Here is a 13,199-nt window from a genome sequence, read left to right as displayed (position 1 = left end):
GCAGTGGGGTGAGTGCTGCCTGCTCCCCCCTGCTGATGGATGCTGCAGCCAGCAGCCCCCTTGGCTGGCTCTGTGCACGTGTCACCAGGCTTTTTGGGGTCACCATGGCCCAGAGGAGCCCGCTGGACAAAGCAAAGGTGCTGCTCTGCAGCCTCCTGCCTGCCTTGCTGTGTGTGGCCACGCTGGGGGCTGGCCAGGGGCTGGGGGTGTTTGTGGCCATGTGCCTGCTCTGCTCCGTGTGCCTGGGGGACAGGGACCTGCTGCCCGTGGGGGACAGAGCCGTGCTCATCACAGGTAAGCTGCTGCCAGGGCACAGAAATGAGAAAAACCTGCCTTTTCTCACAGAAATGAACAAAACCTGCCTTTTTCACAAGTGGGCTGGAAAACTTCTTGTCCTCGGGTTAGTGCATGCTTGTGAGAGTTCCTTTTATCCTTTTATCTTTTTCTGCTTGTTTTATTTGCTTCGGCAGAGATGTTTTTTTTTTTTTTTTTTTCCCAGGTAAATAAGTGCTCTGAAATTAAGTAGGAAAGCATCTTAATAGATGCTATTATTTTTTAGTGTCTCATTTAATCTTTACAAGTAGCTTTTTAGACATACTTGTGAAATTAACTGGTGCAAGAAGCATAGGAATACTTATGATGGTTTAATTTTTTAGGAGAGACAGTAATTCCCGAGAGCCCTCAGAACACTACATTCATTCATTGCTTTTGTTTACTTGAATTAATTGTGCTGGTTATGGATGTAGAGTTGTCTTTTGGGGGTGTGTGTGTACATACTGCACACTGTGTCTATCATACACATATTTCAGTACTGAGGTTTGGTGCCATCTCTTTGAAACCCTCTGAAATTGTTTAGGAGGGAGTTATTCACTAGCAGAGAAAGTTCAGAGCTAATTAATTCAGTCTCTCACCACTCTGATCTACTCAAAACCCACTTTTATTTTGCAGGGATGGCATTTTTGTAGTTTTATTGCTTTTCTCCTGCTTCCTCTAAAGCTTTAGGTGTTGTTTATTTAGATGTTCCTTATTTGTGTTAATCAAACCTTTAAACTGGAGTGCCTGCTGACTGCTTTTTGCACTCCTAATTTGCTGGGTTTTGTTTTATTTTCTGTGGTTTTTTCCCCCTCTGGAATGCTGAATTAAGTTGCTTTGGTTTATATATACCAATTTCTAGCAGAATTTCATTTTGTTTTATAGGGACACCTGGAAATAATTTAGATTTGCCTAGCAAGCTTTAATACAGGGATTAAATATAAAAGTTGAGAGAGGACAAGATCAGCAGCAAGTGCTCCCCTTGCAGTTTATCTGGGTTTCTCCCTGCAGGTGTGTCAGATGAGGATGGATGTTGGTGTGGGCAATAGGGAGCAATCCTTTCCCACACCTGCAGGCTCAGGGGATGTGCTTGTACTTGGGCATCTCCTTGCTCTTTGTAAGACTGCAAATCTTCAGGAAGAAGCACTCTCTGGGAGTTTATGTGCTCTGGAATCTGAATTAGAGCAATATAAGGGAGTTAGGAACATTTGGGTATAGTCCAGTCAGGGAATGTGCTTTCCTTGTACCTGTGCTGCAACTGTCCTGAAGCAATGCAAGTTTGGACATCTCTGACAGCTGATTCCTTTGAGGAGACTCTTTGTCTTTATAGGAGTCCTATGCAATCCATCAAACCCTCCATCAACTGAAACAGAAGTTTTACTCAACCCATATTTTGGTTAAATTGCTCTGATTTTGGTATTTTTCCCCATACCAACTACAGGATGCGTGTCCCTGTTCAGTTGCAGGTGCAAGGTGCCTTTCAATACATTTTGGTGTCATTTTCTCCAGTTTAGACAAGACCTCAGGCAGGCACTTGGTGGAAACTGGTGACTTTAATTATTTTTTCTTTTTCCCTCTGCCTTTCAGCTCCACAGGGCTGAGGAATATGGCTGTGTCCTGAGCAGCTGCCAGGTATCCTTGAGACCCTTTGGCCAGAGGCTGGAGCAAGCTCTGCTGCTCTCCCTGGATCCTGCCATGTGTTGTTCTGGTCATTTTTGGATGTTCCTTGTACCACTGCTGCTCTGCATTATTTATTTAAGCCAGCAGCTCACTGGAGTACCAGGATAAGGGAAAAACTGTGCCCAGTGGTCAGAATGCTTTTTCACATGGATGACTGTGGGCATGTGAGCAGGCTGAAAACATTGCTGCAACTCTGCTGTGGATCCTCTTGCAACAGCCACTTTCTCTAAAAATTAAATTATTACCAAGATCTGAAGGAACAGGAGTTGTGAAATTCTGTCCCTGGTTAGTCTGTGTGCTTTGGGATAAATTTCTGCAGTTAATTTGGTCTTTCTGTTCTTGGGGTGTGATTTGGTGCATGTTCATCATGAAATAATTGTAAATTCTCAGTAAAGGGTCTGTAGTGACAGCTTTCCTTAAAATAAGGCTTTTCATAACCCACAAATTATTTTTGGCATAGAAGCAGGAGTGGGATTTGGAGGGAATTATCTTTTTTTTCCTCCTATGGAGACTTTGAATTCTAGGAGTTGGAAGAGTAAATCTTCTCTGGACTTCAATAACAGGTCTGAAACTCAAATCATATTTGTTTTGGAATAAAAAAAAATGGGAACAAACCCAGCATCAGGCAATGATCAAAACAACTTTTATTGCTTTCTTGGAATTGCTGTGCCCATCCCAAGTTCAAGTTGCATTTTATTCTGCCCATTTTCAAGTTAAAGCTGCATGGTAAAACTGAGGTAATATGTAGCTGTGGCTGTGTACTTTCTGGGAATGGTGAAAGAGGAAGGATTTGATCTAAAAGTGGGGTTTTCACTAAAAGAAAAAGAAGGAAAGTCACCCCACCCCAAACTTAGAAATCTGTCGTGTCTGGGATATTTGCAGGCTTCTTCATGTCTCTCTAGGGAATTCAAAGAATGCAGGTTTACTCAGTCAGGTCAGGACTGGAGAAGCTTCATGTGATATTTGTAGTGTTCTGGTGCATCTTCAGCAAATTGCAGACTTCAAAAATGCCAAAAAGCTGATTTTTTTTCTTCCTAGGAATTAAATAGAGCATGAGTAATTATTTTCTACTTTTTCAAGATGCACTGATTGATTCAGACATTTAGTACATGTTTTCTTCAAGCCACCTGGAATTAATATTTTTCACCTGTCAGGACTAAAGCCCCAGTTACAAGACAGGATCCAGAAAAGGGGATCTAACATGATTATGATGAGTCTCTGGCAGTCTAATTCTATTGACAACATATTTTGAATGTAGGAGCAGACCTGTGAATAACTCTGATACTGTTCTTGGTGTGTCAAAATCACAGACTAACTCTCAGAAGTTTATAGCAGGGTTAAGAAGGGAGTATTGCAGCTCTTCCACAAACAAGAAAATAGTAAAATATCTGGCAGGAGTTCCAGTCCTTTGTCTCACATTCAGGTTTCCAGGGTTTGGGAACTGAACATTGATGGAGTGAGTTGTTATTGCAGGAGATGCTGGATCCCAGTGCACAGCAGCATCCAGGAGCTTTCTCTGCTGTAGTTACAGTGGAGGATCTGGTGCAGTGTTGTGGAACAGGCTGATGCTTTACAGTGTAAAAACTGTATTAATTTATTAAACTCCTGATTTTCCTCCTAGTCTTGTCCTCTCTAAAGCTTCTGAAGCACAGCCCCTATGAACTCCTTCCCTGTCACTTCACTGGAGGCTTGGTGGGGACATGGGTGATGTGTTTCTTTCCTTATGGAGTAAGTTTCACTGCAGGTGGGAAAAATGGAAACCAGAATTTTGAAAAATGGAGAGAAAACACTTAAAATTAACTTATAATACTTGGGGGTGTTGGTTGATGAGAAGCTGAATGTGACCCAGCACTGTGTCAGCCCAGGCCTCCAACTGTGTCCTGGGCTCCTTCCAAACACCTGTGAGCAGCAGGGGAGGGGGGATTCTGACATGGACCTGCTCAAGTGAGTCCAGAGAAGGCTACAAAAATGATCAGAGGCCTTGGAACACCTCTCCTGTGAATACAGATGTAGAGAGCTGGGATGGCTCTGGGGAGACCTTGGAGGCCCTTCCAGTGCCTAAAGGGGCTCCAAGAGAGCTGGTGATGAGAGCATGAAATGACAGGACAAGGGGGAATGGCTTCAAACTAAAAGAAAGCAGGTCTGGATCAGATATTAGGAAGAAATTCTTCCCTGTGAGGTGGTGAGGCCCTAGCACAGCGTGCCCAGAGAAGCTGTGGCTGCCACTGGATCCCTGGAAATCTCCAAGGAACGGTTGGATGGGGCTTGGAGCCACCTGGGATAGTGGAAGGTGTCCCTGCTCATGGCAGGGGGTTGGAATGAGATGATCTTCCAAGTCCTTTCCAACCCAAACCATTCTGTCTTTTATTCTGTAGCAACAGCAAAATACTCTGTCACAGGGAGAGATTTGTAAATCAAATTATTTGTTTAATATCTTTCATTGGTACTTGATGGGAAGAACTACACAATTGTGATCCCAAAGAACATTGTTTGTTTGTTCTAATAGTGCTTTCTCCAGCTGCTAGGTCATTCCTTTATATAGACAAAGTTTGGAAATAAGTTGGGAAGAGGATAGAGAGGATAAGAGAAATTCTGATGCAAATTTGCATGAATTCAATAGCTGACTTAGCACAAAAATGTCATTTGGAAACTTTCTTAGGTTCTGAAAGCATTGGAATGCTTTGCAGGTAAAGCAACAGTTGCTTAGTTTTGGCTTGGTTACAGTCTGTAATAAAAAGTGCTTATCTGAGGGATCTTGTGTGGTAGATGTGTGGATGAAATAATGCTACTTTTTGGAAGGTAGAAATAGAATCCAAGAATTTGAATCTGAAAGCCCTGTAATTGCTTTGCCCATTGGAGATTTCAAATTAAAACATTAGCGTGGTGGGGTTTTTTGCTGTTTGTTTTTTTTCTCTTACACGCTTTTGTTATCAGGTTTCAGCCTGAACATTTGTATAGAACCAAAGTAGGGCTTTATTTCTTCTCTATGTATAAAGTCAGAGAATCTGTCAGCGGCAGAGGGTGAGCTGAATCCACCAGTTCTGAGTCAGGAGAACATAACCTGTCAATCTCTGAGGAACATTTAAAGGTCCAGCTCCTCAAACCTCAGATCTGAACCTTTCTTTCTACTGATATATATATTTCAGGGACTTTGTATTCATATTTCTCTTTATATTTGCATGGCTTTCCAATGTGTGTATTTATTTTATTTATTTATTTTTTTAATGATGGTGTAGGACAGACCTACTTTCCAAGGTTTTTTTTTTATGCTTTCAGGAAGTGACACTGGGATTGGACATGCTCTGGCTAAACACCTGGACAGCTTGGGTTTTGTTGTGTTTGCTGGGGTTTTGAACAAGGATGGCCCTGGAGCTGCGGAGCTGCGGCGCTCCTGTTCCCAGAGACTCTCTGTCCTGCAGCTGGATATCACCAACACCACTCAGGTCAAGGAGGCCTACCTGACAGTCTCAGAGAAGGTGCAAAATGCAGGTACAGCTTTTTTCTCCCCCCTTTACAATGGAAGTCCTGATGTAGCAGCTTAGCAGGTGCAAATCTTTGCTGTTGGCTGCACCATGGCTTAGGTGTGTAAGACATTTCCAAGGTGAAATCTTGGGCAGTCAGGGCATTTCCATCCATGACTTCTGTTTTCTGGGACATGGGAAGATGGTAGGGACAGGCCAAGGAGTGGGGAATGTGGATCTGCAGATTCTCTCTGTTTTGGCCTGGAGTCACCATCCAGCTCACTGGTGTAATCCTTATGGAGTTCTTTTCCTGGTGTGTTGCAGCCTTGTGCTTTCTCCTCTTCCCAGGGCTCTGGGGCGTCGTGAACAACGCAGGAATCCTGGGCTTCCCTGCTGATGGGGAGCTGCTCCCCATGAGCACCTACAGGCACTGCATGGAGGTGAATTTCTTTGGGGCTGTGGAGGTGTCCAAGACCTTCTTGCCATTGCTGCGGAAATCGCAGGGGAGGCTGGTGAACATGTCCAGCATGGCAGGTGAGTGGGCTAAAGCACCAAATAAAGTCCTGGAGCAAATGCCAACCAAGGTGTCTGTCAGTCTGGGTTCTCAGTACACCCAGGCAATAAATGTTAAGGTAATAAATCCAGGTTTTTCTTTAGTTTGGGACACTACTCACAGAAAAAAAGCCTTTAAAGAAGAGTTTAATGTGGCTAAAAATGTGTTGTGACAAAAAAACCCCAGTAAAATTCAGATCTTGTGTTCTACTTGCCATGAGAGATAACTTTGTGAGCTTCCATAAAGATGGGTGGTACATCACAGGTATTTCTATAACATGTTCAGGCAGAAGTCTGTGACCACCTCAGTTTGTGATATCTGCTGATAACTTGGGAGCTGTGTGTCTATATTTCTCTAAAAATATTTTGGATGTCTTAGAAATACTTAGGCCTAACTTATTAGCAAAACGGTATTTTGCCATGAAAAAATTTTTAAACAGGTTTTGGATTTTAACATATGCTTTTCATTTCTTTCCCCATAATTTTTTATATATATATATATATATGCATGTCTTTATAACATGATCTTCTATTCCAGGAGAACAGCTGAGATGCTAAGGTGTAGGAACTAATGTAATACAGTAATGCAGTATCTGGTAGCCAACAGCTGAGGAACAAGAATGCTCCTTTGAAAGTGAGACCTAGAAGCAGGAGGTCATGCTGCTGGAAAGTATTTTGGAGTAAGAGCTCTTAGGGATTTGCTGGATCATGTGCTCCCCACATTTTCCTTTGCCCTTCTGCATAGCCAGAGTCTCCCTGATTCCTGCTGCATTGCTGGGGTGACTTGTGTAGGTGTTACCTGGTGCTCCCCTTACGCTGAGGATGTGGCTGCAGTCTGCTCTGGAGCTGTTTTCTCTTTATAATCCCAGATATGCTCTGTATTTGCATGTCTGTGTTCATGGTTTATTGCTGACACTCTGAGAGATCAGGACTGAATTATCAGAACCTTTCTGCTGCTGCTCTGAGGCCAGAGTTTCTTCTGTGCACCCAAGTGAAGCTCTCACTGTGGGTGTTTTGGGGCAGATGTCTTAATTCCTAGTGAGAATCCCTGAGCTGCCTTGAAGGAATAAATGCATTTATCCCTGTGCTGAGTAGTTTGGCCTTACAGGAGCTGATAATGACCCTGCTTAAACTCCAGCTGTCTGCAGAGCTGTTCTGCACACAGGCTGGTTTAGGTGAAGAGTTTCCTCTTAGCTCAGGGTCTGGGGGTCCTTTGGTAAAACATTAGTGGAGAAGTTAGTGAGGTCTCATTGTGCTGAATCTACTCCTGTCTGTGTAGGGCTCATTTAACTGGGCTCAGGTTAGCCTGACCTCAGAGGGAAAAGTGTGTGATTCAATTGGCTCAAACCAATCCAGCTTGTTCAGATGCATACGGAAGAATAATTAACATATAATTGGCCTGATTTCTTCAAGGGAATGGCTCTGTGTAAACAGCTCCTGTCATGCCTTGGTCATCCCAGTACAATACCCAATAGCACCAGTGGCTTACCTGAAAATCCCCTGGATCTGAGGTATTTTCCTTTAAATACTCAGGCACATTGAGATGAGTGTGTAGCATGTGAAACAGAGGCAGGATGTGCCCAGCTGCCCATGCAGGCAGGAGAAGGAGGATGTGCCTCAAGGAAAGGATTGTCCATTCTGTTCCCTCCTCCCAGCACAGCCTGTGGTGGATGTGAAGATCTTAAACCTGTGTGGTGACAACACCAACCTTGCGGGGGAAGTGGGAGGGCTGAAGAAGAAGCTCAAATCAAAGCATGTTTGTATTTTTCTAGCACTGAAAAAGTGACAACCTGCCAGTTTTTGGGACAGAAGAAAGCTCTACATTTGGAAGATACTGTTCTCTGGAAGCTTGTTTTTGTAAATGTACTGGATGTTCTCCTAGCTTTCCCATCTGAACCAATGTTTCTGGGGTTAAAAAAGATAACTATATAACTATAGGCAGGGGATCTGCTTCTCTGCTGGGAGCTGTCAGGGAGTCCAGTCACTCATGGGATGTGATTCCAGCTTTGTGTTTTCCTCACTCCTGCATTATTTTCTCTGGCCTTTCTGGAAAGAACAGAAAAGAAAGTTTGCTTGATAACACTAGAATTGAGATTACTTACCTTGTTCTAACTGTGGTTTATTGCAGGGGCTTGAAATTTGTGTTACAGTGACAAGAACGGGAGTATAAAACTACTGCTTCACTATTTATATGAACTAAATCATTCTGTGTTTCTCAAATCAACAGTCATAACTTTCAGCAGTTTTTACCCTTAAATGCAGTCCAGTTTATTTTTCCTGCCCTACAAGGTGTCTTAGCAGGTGTTACTGAGCATAACTGCTGTAACTGCTCATTTACAACTTTCACTCTTTTTTAACCTCTAGCAAGAAGTGATTCCCTCACTGCCTTGTCTTTAACCTCAGGGAGAGAGGCATAATTTTGGTTGTGCTATAATCTCCCCTCTAAATCATGGAAATAAAGGCTGGGAAGAGCCACTGTTGAGGTTTATCAGGTTTCTATTGCTCCTGCAGGAGGCATTCCACTACCAAGGTATGCAGCGTACGGGGCATCCAAAGCAGCTCTGTCCATGTTTTCTGGAGTAATGAGGCAAGAGCTTTCCAAATGGGGCATTAAAGTCATGGCAATTCATCCATCAGGTTTCAGAACAGGTTGGTGCTTGACATTTCAGGTTGTTCTTTCTGCCTCTCCTCCTTCCCTGTAGCTCAGCAGCTTCAAACAGAGCCCTGAGTGATTCTCAGGGGTTGGATGTTTTTCCCCATTCTTAATGTGGGTTGTGGTAATGAAGTTCAGTGTTTTTGGTGAGAGATGTTCCCTCCAGCTCTGCACGCTGCCTGCCTCCCCGCTCCTGGGCAGAGTTGTCTTTGCTCTGAGACAGGGCAGCATTCAGGCAGTTGGTGCCTTCCCTTTGCCCCAGCTTTGTTGGAGCTGATGAATGGAGCAGCACTGTGTGCCCAGTTTGAGTGTTATGGCTCCCTTGTCCTGCTTGGGAGCTTCAGGTTCCACATCACTCCTCCCTTCCTCACTATCAGAGCTCTCTTTATTGGGCTGCTCTGGCATGGCAGTATCTGCAGCTATACCTGTCACCCTGCTTGCCTGCTGTCAATATCCTCTGGTCTCTCCTATGCACTCCTTCCCCCTGTGCTCCTGCTGCTTTCTGTTCCAAATTCTCCTCCTCCTTCAACTGAGCACTTTTTGCAGAGCCTGTCCAGGTTCCAGACTCATCTCCTGCTGCACATGCCCTCACTGCACCCAATGCCTGCCCAGAGCATGTTTTATGTCAGTGTAAATCAAGTTGGTCTTTTCCATAAAATGTAATTTCCCTGAATGCTTCCCCTCCTGCGAAGAGGCTCTGGGCTCTGACAGCTTTGTGTGGTCAGTGGAACCTGCCTGAGGCTTCACCTTCAGGGTCCTGCTTAGCTGTTCTCAGGTTTATGGGTAAAATTGAGTCCTGGGATTTGAGATTTAAATATTTTAAAAAAAGATTTTTCTTTATTGTAATGCTTAATTTTTGGTAGTTAGGCAATAATTGCATTGGAGAAGCCCCTGCTTTCATTCCTACATTATGCAGATGGGGTGGACAAATAGATTAAATTTCAGTTCTAAATCTGCCCTAATAGAATGCTAATCCTTCAGGAAACTGGTTATTGAAATACTAATGTCTCCTGTGAAAGGGCAGCTTAGCACTTGGCCAACCCAAGTGAATCCTGTTCATCTTAGTTTGCCTGTCCTCAGTTGTTTATAATAAATGCTGATTGGAAACCTCCACAAAATGAATCAGGACAGAATCACAAAGTGGGGAGGAGGGAGAAAGAAAAAATGCTGATTTGGCTGTGACAGAGCATTTTTAGGAAGAGCAGGGAGCCAAATGGGGCGTGAACTTTGTGCTTTTTGTGTAGCACAAAGCACTCATGCTTTTCCTCCTCTTCCAGCTAAAACCACTGGCTGCTGACCAGCTGTGATGTTTGTTCTTCACTGCCCCATTTAGATCAACTCTGCCTATTAATTACAGATTTATTTCTTTTAAATCCAGCCCCAAACCCACTTGCTGTCCTGTGATGTTGCTCCTGCAGGTATTGAAGGCACGGCAGAGCAGTGGGACAGACAGGAGAAGGAGCTGATGGAGAACCTCCCCGCAGACACCAGGCAGGCCTATGGGGAGGAATATCTCCTGGGGCTGAGGAATTACCTGCTCCACCTGCCCTCCCACTGTGCCCCTGACCTGTCCCCAGTGCTGGGCTCTGTCCTGCATGCTCTGCTGGCCAGGAGACCCCAGGGCCTCTACACCCCTGGCAAGGGGGCCTACGTCCCCCTCTGCATCTTCTGCTGCTTCCCCCTCTGGTTCTACGACTTCTTCATCAGCAAGGTGCTGAGTGCTGGCTCTGTCCCAAGGCAGCTGAGAGCATCAGGAAATGAAGGCAAGAACCTCTGAGGTGCCCACTGGTGTTTATCTCACTGGATGAGGTAGCTGGGAAGAGCTCTGGACAGACACTGCTGCTTATTGTGCTCTCTTTGTTAAGTTGCATTAACATTAAATCTTTGTGTTGAGAGTCATGTTTGGGAAAAGCTGTGGATAAGCATAAATAGAAAGCTATTCCCAGATGGGGCATTTTTTAAGGAATTTCAGTGTTTTCTTGTTGTCTTTGTGTCCTGCTTTCTGTGTAAGGTACCTCATGAAATAATTCCTGTCTGCTTCTAAGGGCATCACCAACATGCAGAGAAATGCAGAGCATGTTTTGTTAAAGCAAAACAAAAACCTCTAGAGAGTCACCAACCTTAAATCTTGTAAAAAGTTAAATATATTCCTGTTGTTGAAGAGACTTAGAACTGTGTAATGCAAGTCTTTTTCTCTACAGCTTCAGCCTAATATGTTTGGGGTCTGGTGTTTTCATTCTGTTGCTGTTGAACCTGAGAAATAATTGTCCTTTTTCCCCCCAAGTTTTGTAATGTATACATTCAGTTTCAATGCATGGTGTATGGTTTTGAAGTTTGTATTGTGTTCTCTTTGCTAGAATAAGCAACATAAATTGGTTGGGGGGGGAACGAATGCAAATAGATCAAGATCTTTTTGAAGAGATAAACAATTTCCTTCCTACAGTACTAAAAATAGTCATTGTGGGTGTATCAGCTGCTAATTTGGCCTGTCTGGGTCATTCTGTGCATTGCCTGTATGCCTGTGCTTATCTAATTGTGAGTAAACTCTGATGTCACTTCTGCTTTTTGTACAATTCCTTACTCAAGTCTGAGTTTACAAAAATTCATGATTTTGCCCACTTTTTCTGATACTTTCTTGTGTCTCTCTCTGCTTTGGGGGGAGCTTGTGCTCACTCATCCAGGATCAGTCAATCTTCATGTGGCTTTGCTGGAGTCCAGTGTCCAACTTCTGATAGACTGGGGTCCCTCCCCTTCCCTAATTTCATCCCAGGAGCACCAGGCGCCCTCCCTCCACTCACCCATGGCAAGTGCTTGGGCAACTCACCTGTATTTTTCCTGCCTTATTCCCTTTCTGCATTGTCTGTCACATCCTTGGGCTTTGAAAGGCTGTGATATTTTGAAAGAAATCCTCATCCCCCTGACTCCCATGGTTTGGCCATGTGTCCTGTCTTTGAAAAGATGCATTTCTTTTCCAGTGATAAAAAACTGAAAGTGATCACATTCTGAGCTTTAAATGTAGCCACAAATTTTTGCTTTCATTCATGAGCAAATTTTGTCATAACCCTACTTGTGCAATGTGCTCTGGCACCCACCTGGACAAAATCACTGTTTAATTTGCAACTATGATATTTATTCCATCACTGTCCTGTGTCTGTCACATCAGTGCCAGCCTCCTGTAGATGCACAGAGGATGCCCAGAGGGCTGGGGCCATCATTTCACTCTGTGCTCCAGTGGGGGAACCCTCCTGTCCTGTACTCTTTGTCACAATAGCTGCTTTTGCTACTGAAGTTTATCACTGGTGGGTTTGTATCAGTGTCCTGGTTGCAGACTTTTGCTTTCCTTGGAGGAAGTGTACTCAATGTTTTGAACTCAGGAAATCTGAGACTATTTTTTTCTCTCTCTCTCTCCCAATTTCTTCCTTTATCTACTTCCCTCATTTTTTTACATGTCAACAAAAACGTGTAATAAAACAATATAATATTTAGTAACCAGATGGTTGTGACTCTGTCTCATCTCACCTTTTGTGCTTTTTGGGGCTCGGCGCTCCATCCCCTGCCTTGTTCCCACGGCAGGAGAGCGCTGAGGGGGAAGGGTGGGGAGCTTTTCCAGGGAAGAGGACAAATGGCAGCTGCTGCCCAGTTTTGGGCAGGATGTGCTCCCAGCTGGCTCGAAGGCAGCTTGTGAGCAGGAAGGAGAGGTGAGTGTGGAGCTGGGGCTGTGCTGGGTGCCAGCCTGGGAGTTCTGGCTGCCCCAGGCTGAGGGAGCTCACTGCCAGGGAGCCTATCTCCATCTCCATCGTGGATGCAGGTGGCTGGTTTTCCCTTCACACCCAATTTGGGTGCAAATTCTGAGGGCTGGAATTTTGCCCTTAGGCACACTATACAAGTGAAATTTGTCTTAGCAGTCACTCAGCTCCTTTGCTTAGCAATCTTCATAACAATCTTTAATTGTTGCTTTGTTATTTGGCTCTGGTTATAAAATGTAATTTTTTTTTCTCCCATTGACTTTCCTAATAGGAATATTATCTTGCACATTGCAGACATATTAAATTAGCCATTTGCTTGGAAGTTTTGACTTCATTTTAATTTTTTAAACTTTTATTTCCCAGGAAATTTCTGTTCTAAATAGTCATTTTATGTTTCTTCACCTAACTACAAAGATATTTTAGCAGGTCTCTGATAATTGCAATATCAAAGATTGCTATTGTTTTGTTCCTACAGGGATCTTGCTTTGTGTTTTAAAGATAATTCTGTTGTAACACATTATTGAATTATGTGTCATTTAACGGGCTGTAGTATTAGAAGTAAATTTCTTTTGCTAATTGCTTGCATTGCAAATAATCCCAACTGTGAGAAGCAGAACTGCAGAATAAATTTTTGGTATTTGTGGCCAGCAAGGCCAGGTGGATGTTAGTGCTGACACTGGTTCATGGTCTCAAGGACAAATGTCTGGGTGTGATGGTGCTTTGCTTGCCATAAAGGCTGATCTGGTACAAAATATTTGGGGAGTGGGAAGAGAGGATGTTGGGTTCTAGCAGTGG

The 13,199-nt window shown here is 43.8% G+C and overlaps 1 protein-coding gene across 2 annotated transcripts; it reads left to right on the top strand.

Annotated features, from left to right (window-relative positions):
* On the top strand, positions 1-10,700 carry HSD17B2 (hydroxysteroid 17-beta dehydrogenase 2). 2 transcript variants are annotated; one of them, XM_030956075.1, is made up of 5 exons: positions 1-294; positions 5,269-5,481; positions 5,802-5,987; positions 8,517-8,654; positions 10,077-10,700. In XM_030956075.1, exons 1-5 carry the CDS (start codon positions 36-38, stop codon positions 10,433-10,435), a joined length of 1,155 nt encoding a protein of 384 aa, XP_030811935.1. In that variant the 5' UTR covers positions 1-35; the 3' UTR covers positions 10,436-10,700. The 2 variants fall into 2 exon arrangements, with proteins under 2 accessions (XP_030811935.1, XP_030811937.1); XM_030956077.1 differs by lacking the exon at positions 8,517-8,654.
* Positions 10,701-13,199: the final 2,499 nt, after the last annotated feature.

The sequence above is a fragment of the Camarhynchus parvulus genome, chromosome 11 (assembly GCF_901933205.1).
Source record: "Camarhynchus parvulus chromosome 11, STF_HiC, whole genome shotgun sequence".
NCBI classification, from domain to species: Eukaryota; Metazoa; Chordata; class Aves; order Passeriformes; family Thraupidae; genus Camarhynchus; species Camarhynchus parvulus.
This window is presented reverse-complemented; position numbering and strand designations above follow the sequence as displayed.